Raw genomic sequence first — 7,545 nt, 5'->3', positions numbered from 1 at the left:
TGGTCTTCAACAACATATTAAATTAAAACCACAAATCTGCTCTTTGGCGCTGCTCCTGACATGATTTAGGGCGAGGCGAGACATAATAGATTGTTACAATACTATACACATTGTTGTATTAGCACGTGTAGTATTTTACACAGAACTGGTAGTATATCCTTCGATTCGCTAGATACTTGTTTCAATTCAATCAGTCTGTCTGTCTGTCTGTCTGTCTGTCTGTCTGTCTGTCTGTCTGTCTGTCTGTCTGTCTGTCTGTCTGCATGCATGCATGCATGCATGCACGCACGTACGTACGTACGTACGTACGTATGTATGTATGTATGTATGTATGTATGTAGGTAGGTAGGTAGGTAGGTAGGTAGGTAGGTAGGTATGTATGTATGTATATATGTATGTATCTACGTACGTACGTAAGTCCTTGATTTTTTATTATCGGGTGGTAGTTCCCCTTTTGATAAGATATAGTGAGTTAAGTACCACTTCACTTGATAAGCCTTTGATACGTGTCACCGACTATCACCCGATTCAAATTTACCACACAACAGACGTATAGGGGAACTATGTTATTGATATATGCTAGGTACATGCTCCAACTTGCATTTCATTCTTTTTTAACGAGAAAAACAACCGTTGTTTCATACATTAATGGTTCACATTAAAACTTCACGAGTGTTGTAGTTCGGTGACTTACACTACGAAAGTTGTATAGGTAGGTGAAGTGTATTAGCCAAAATGAGACCCAAAGATCCCCTGCATGTTTGACAGATAAAATACCCCTTGAGGACACTGTCTATCGGTTCTATAAATTATGATTTTCATTAAGACATCATTCGCCAGCATTTTTCTTCTTTCAACCTTAAACTACCCGTGACCAAGTATTCATCACTTCTCGCTTTCGACTTGGAATGACAAGGCCCCTATTTAAACCTCAGTCGACCGACTAAGGTATAGATCCCGCGAGTTTTTTGCGCGAACGCCTTACCTGTGCTTGCGTGAGGTACAAGTAAATAATATGTTCCTCTCCTTGAAAACTAAAACGCGCAGACGATAACATGAACACACATTGGTATTTCGTCATTAGACAAGTGTAAACATGAGTTCCATATTTTGTTTAGGAATATACGTTATCAATTTGAAAATTGGGTGATGACAAGAAACAATATAACGATAGATAAAGATAAAAACAAAGCAGAAGTTATGATTTCAATCTAACAGGCACAATATGTCTATGTTACATTTAGCATCTGTCACAGTGCTGGGTTTTGATTCTAGTCGACCCGCGAGACTGAAACATGTTGTCATCGATTTTTGTAGTAAAAAGAGGAAGTTCGACGAAATGTCACATAAATCACGTGATTGCTGAGTGTACCTTACGAAAATGTCGTCAAAACAAGTTTAGTCGACGGAAATAACAAACTTAGGCGGTTATACTTTTTTAAGGGGTGATAAGGTATGCACTGAGGGGTACACAATGTTGTAACATACGACAGGCAGCTAGAGAAACAGACCAGTGTATTTCGGTCAAATAAGTGTATTATTACAAATGAATTAATCGCTTAGCTAAGCTTAGTATTTGTGAATTCATCAATATTTAATGTATAGAAATGTTCTGTCTGTCTGTCTGTCTGTCTGTCTGTCTGTCTGTCTGTCTGTCTGTCGCTGTCTCTGTCTCTGTCGCTCTCTGTCTGTCTGTCTGTCTGTCTGTCTGTCTGTCTGTCTGTCTCTCTGTCTGTCTGTCTCTCTGTCTCTCTGTCTCTGTCTTTCTCTGTCTCTCGCTAATTTACTTCTTCACATAGCCCTCCCCCTCCGCACGAAATGGTTTCGCCCCTATTGTTTTCGTGACTCGACAGACACTTCTTTCCAGCACAGTGCGTTTTATAGTAAATTCTATCATACAGATACATACCATATAGATTTAATGTTATCGATGTTAGGACTTGCAATTGCTTTATTTACATGTAAGAAAGTCAGTCGAGACGAATACTGAGATAGGTAAGTGCAAGTTATAACTCATGCATATAATTTTCGCTTCACCTTCCCTCATGAATGTTGTGTCGTCTCCGACTCATGTTTGTTCCAATTTACACGAATTTCAGGCCCCCTAATTTTATAAAAGTTTCTTCATTGCTCTCAGTCGAATAAGCCGAGCTCCACTTCAGATTCATTCGCCTATACTATAAACGTCAAGCAGTTATTATGCATGCAGGTTTGCAATGGGTTTACTCATCAGAGACGCTTTGCTCCATCTGTCAACATTTGCTGACCTTGGGTCGCTGTCTTCATATACCCCTACTAAAAAGCAGAACTGACATGAGTTATCGTGGTTTAAGTAGCTCTAGGGATGATAATTCCCGCTAATACTTGTTTAAAAATAACTCTGGAGTCTATGGTTTTGTACTGAAGCGCATATATCCGTACGTTTCTACGTCTAAATCCTGACAGAGCATTTGAAAACATTAAATGTTGTTTTAGTCACTATTGCTGGAACGTCGCTGATCTGAAGTAGGTGCTTGCCCAACGTACATAAAACGTAGACAATAGGATATTTGTTGAATCGCGTTTTACTTCCGTCTTCGCATTGTAGTGCGGATCAAAGGAAACACAACGACTAGACAACATAACAGGATTTTATAGAGCAAATCGTCTGGCAATGTTCGTGAGACCATCGATATTCCAAAAAACAAAAACAAAAAAAAACATACAAAGTCATGTGTAAGTTATTTCGCATTAGTTATCAAATGTTAACAATTACTTGAATAGTTTTATAGTTTTAAGTCTCGAATTTTACTAGCCATTTATTTTACTTTTATTTTTTATTTGTAACAATTATTCTGAAGAAAACGCTGCTATATATTTGAGGTTCGGACCGCTGATACGCTATTATTGAAAAACTAAACAAAACACAAATATTAAAAAAATAATTTGTATGCTAAGCGTATCCTGGAGACGTATCAACACGGTCAAGTGAACATAAACGAAATTAAAGTTAATATCCGACGAAATAAAATATTTTTCTTATTTTTTGTTGACCAACGGCATAGACACTTCGACACTGAACATTCCAGCCGTAACTATATAAATTTGTAAGAAAATAAGGTTTAGCGATGGAAGCGAATATTTATTAAAAAATGAGAAAATAACGTAATAGATATCCACATAGACAAAACTTTCTGCCTTCGATTATATTTACATTATTGTGCAATCTGAAAGTCCTATGTTTGATCGATGAGTCCCACGTTAAGGCATAGTGTTATCTTAAGTGTATTAATAATGGATTCATATGATTGGGTCGACTTTTTTTCAGGATTAACTTTTTCAATAGCTCTGTCAGTCAGACAATTGCTTTTTATTCACTAAAATATTAATCCTAAACGGAAAAAAAGTGTATTTAACAAAAACAGTGAATTCCTGAATTATTAACTTTTAAACACACGATCAAGTTTCTACGAACGTTTGCCGCACGCTGTGTGTTCTTAACTGTGATTGGCCGAAGCCCACAGTATAACTCCTACATTCGTAATTTCCATGCTGTTCTCACTATACTCTATAGATCAATCATCAATTTACGGAATTAAGACTCGAAACATAATTAATGTCAGAAAATTCCCAGACCTGTAGTTTTAGGTATATAGTAGATTTGAGCTTGTATCCAGACTCAGAGTGAAAAACAAGTACATTACCGTACAACATTGAATGTACAATCGTCCACGCTTGGTCTAAGTAGCAGCTCGGTGAGGTAAAGTTGTGTATTTTTTTCCCCCAGTGTTTGGTATTTTTTCCCCAGAGTTTGCGTTTTATTGTTATTTGACATGCTTTTTCATATTTTCACATATTTTTTGCCCAAAGTCATTACTATCATACCCTTGATATGAAAAACGCGCCAATGTCGATTATATTTATGTCTGCAATTTTATTATGTTCATTTTCCCTATATAAGTTAATAGTATTTATAATGTTTTTAATTTTCATGTTTCTTAAATGACAATTTTTATAATTATATTTGAAAATTTACAAGCACGGTTTTATTTTACATTACATTATAATGTATTGTGTGTGTATTCTATTTTATTTGTAATAATATAACGTTTGAATCTTGAATGTACAATTGTATGGCATGGGTCATTAAATTGACTGAAACGAAAGATTTTATCTCCCATATATTGTAACGACGTACATTTTTGCAAAACGGCATTAAAGTATGCACAGAGAAATAAGATAGGGACTTTACGTCGACTATCTTATCACTTACATCTTTTTATTTGGGCCGGGGGGGGGGGGGGGGCGCTCAATTTAAGTCGAAAAAATTTGAACAAAAAATAACATCATTTAGTTTATTTTTAAAACGCGGAAAATTGTGTTTTGATCAAGGTTATAAATGTGAAATATATAGCAACTCAAAAATAATCAAACCGATGAAATATTAAACCAAACTATTATCCCAATAAGATTTAATCAATTTTGAATATTACCTTTGAGATGATGTATGTATTGCATATTTTTCTTTCAAAACGTGTGTGAATGTAAATAATATATCCAGCTAGTCAAAGCTCGGTTTGAAAATCTCAGTTAATTGTACATCACCTGACAAAAAAAACAGTAAAACTGACCAATCATATACCACAAAATAAACACATAACAACCCATGCCTTAAATCAGCAACAAGAACAATAACTGATACTTTACCTGGTTTTTTTTAACAAATCAAAGAGCCGGACTTGGTGTATCTATCTATCTATAAATAGAAATCTGGGGACGTACATTGCATCACTCATTGTGTAATTTCTGACAAACATGTCAAGACCGCTTGCTTCTCCTTTTCAACTGATTTATTTGTGTATTTTTTTACTTTCAATGTATTGGTTTCAGTTTTATTTTATTTCTGGAAAAGAATATATATCCTCATATCATGATTAGAAGACATTTTATACACGTGACGTAGACTTAGGTATAAGGATATATATCGTACACTAACTCTGTATGTATGTATGTATGTATGTATGTATGTATGTATGTATGTATGTATGTATGTATGTGTGTGTGTATGTATGTATGTATGTATGTATGTATGTATGTATGTGTGTGTATGTATGTATGTATGTATGTGTGTATGTATGTATGTATATAATATGTCAGTCAGTCTGTCTGTCTGTCTGTCTGTCTGTCTGTCTGCCTGTCTGTGCGAATTTATCAGTCTGTCGTTCCGTTTCCAAGTCTTTCATCAATTTTCTCTTTCTTATCTCATCAGGACACTCAGGAGACGAGCACAGATAAAACACCTGACCTACACAATGGCAGATATTTGCAAGGCTGTTTGTCGAAATGGAACATTACAGATGCCATCCTCAAAGGGCTTTGTCACACTGACGACACATAACTGCGATTTGACACCCCCTTTATGTGACGTAGTTGGCTCTGTGCCCTCAGCTAGACAGGCAGCATTTCCGAAAGGTGAGGGGTCATTTTCTAAAGCTTCGAGGTCGTTCGATTGAAAAGTCCGGATTAACAGATTTTTGTTTACTGACAAACGTGATACGTATCAGAATGAACTTGGTGTACTCGCTTACTCTGCCCGCAATATTGAATTTGGCTGATTTGCATATCATAGTGTCTGGGTCCACTTGAGGAAAAAGTATTATATGATATATCATATGATATAATCGTGTAAGTTTTTGCTAATTAGTTACTGCATGGCGTAAGGCCCGGAGGCGAGCATGAATTAATTGGACGTCTGCTTTGATTCATCATGTTCTATGACCCGTACGAAGAGTTAGGCACATTTTATTGTATTCCCGGATTCAAATCTGTAGTATTATGTATTAGGGAATTTCCAACTCTTGTTATTTGCTCTCAGCTTTTCACTTCTGGGTTAAGAATATATGTATGCCATATCTCACCCTTATGTTCATATATTTATCATTCTTTTGTTTAAACACATTGTAGATCCCCGGAAGTGGACACGGGACCACGTGATCGTTTGGTTACTATGGGCAACGGAGCAGTACAAGACGGAGAGAGCAGAAATTGACAAATTTCACATGAACGGTTTGGGACTTATCTACATGACGAAAGAAGGATTTGTCAGACGTGTACCGGAAGGAGGTCAAAGGTTATTCGAGGACTTCCGACAGAGATTTGTCTGTTCACTTTTGGAAGATCAACGGTCCCGGAAAAAGATAAAGAGGCTGTGAAAAAAAACTTGACTTCATATTATATAAAAAAAAATATTTCTACTTAACTTTTAATTTATTGAACTCACACTTTCAACTCACACGAACTAAGAGTTAAAACGTAATAGTACCCGCCAACAGCAACAATACATTTTATTTTATTTCATTAGAAATCAATCTTTGGTTGTAAATTTGAATCGATTTACGTTCGTATATTACCAAACCCGGGCACAGGCTTTAGGTTCTACGATAATTGAATTAAAAACGTCTAGATCGAATCTACTTTTGTCAATACAAATATTTCATTAAGTTTGCGTTTAAGAGACTGGGTTCGTTTTCACCCTTTGTCACCGGTTTATTTATTCGATACACACTTACATCATAGACTCTTTGGGCTATACATTTCGCGACAAAAAGTTCCGCTTTCTATAAATGAACCAGAAAGCGGAAGATGAAAATCATCACCACGTGCGTTTTTAATCAATTTCGGATTGTATATATATATATATATATATATATATATATATATATATATATATATATATATATATATATATATATATATATATATATATATCATAGGATATACACTTTCAACAGTGTTAGGTTTTAGTTCATAGAAGTTTGTACTCCCGAAATGTCAGCTATTTGTAACGTTGTTGAACTGAGAACATTTTATCTTAACAGATCTTTAATTCATCATGCTTGGTGTGCTTGGAGAGTTGAGTTGTAGATTAAACATTCTATACACAGTTCTCGTCATCAGACAGTTTCTACTACTATTAACTTGTTCACTACTTATATACAGAAGTTCGATATATTGAGGGTTTGACTATGTGCTTATCCTGCTTGGTATGTGACAATTAGAGACACTCCCCAATAGTTTTCTTCCTATAGCCAAGGAATATATGAGTGACCTAAGTGGTGGTTTCACTACGAGTCGGTAGACTTAGGTCACGAGTATTGTTCGGCTGAACGACGAAAAATATTGGACGATAACAATTATACCAGTGCCAGTAATATCAAAGAATTGGGGAAAGTAATAGCAATTTTGAACGTTTTGACTCATATTTTGAACACAGCACAACCAGTGACGTAGATGTGCATGCGTTGTCATGATATAAACGCGCGATGTCGTGACGTGAAATGACCAGAGTATATATCGGACATTTTTTGTTCAACTTATCTCGTGCATGATATAATTGCTATTATCATGAAATATCAGTTACAGTTATGAGAAATGTAATAAAAACAGTGTTTATTAAACCGGAGTGTTGTAATCGAGGTATTTACTCATAGCTATAAAAACAAGATCATTTGCACGGCAACGTTACATCACATACGCTCCGGGAAAATGTGTGTTACTTTAAAATGA

General features: G+C 35.6%; 1 protein-coding gene across 2 annotated transcripts; it reads left to right on the top strand.

Annotated features, from left to right (window-relative positions):
* Positions 1–1,856: 1,856 nt before the first annotated feature.
* On the top strand, positions 1,857–6,681 carry LOC144448508 (uncharacterized). 2 transcript variants are annotated; one of them, XM_078138771.1, is made up of 3 exons: positions 1,857–1,995; positions 5,249–5,451; positions 5,944–6,681. In XM_078138771.1, the coding sequence occupies exons 2-3, from the start codon at positions 5,292–5,294 to the stop codon at positions 6,189–6,191; spliced, it is 408 nt and encodes a 135-aa protein (XP_077994897.1). In that variant the 5' UTR covers positions 1,857–1,995; positions 5,249–5,291; the 3' UTR covers positions 6,192–6,681. The 2 variants fall into 2 exon arrangements, with proteins under 2 accessions (XP_077994897.1, XP_077994898.1); XM_078138772.1 differs by lacking the exon at positions 1,857–1,995 and adding an exon at positions 3,628–3,739.
* Positions 6,682–7,545: the final 864 nt, after the last annotated feature.

Source organism: Glandiceps talaboti, chromosome 17 (genome assembly GCF_964340395.1).
Source record: "Glandiceps talaboti chromosome 17, keGlaTala1.1, whole genome shotgun sequence".
Classification (NCBI taxonomy): domain Eukaryota; kingdom Metazoa; phylum Hemichordata; class Enteropneusta; family Spengelidae; genus Glandiceps; species Glandiceps talaboti.
The sequence above is the reverse complement of the archived record's forward strand: the minus strand, read 5'-3'. Positions and strand labels throughout refer to the sequence as shown.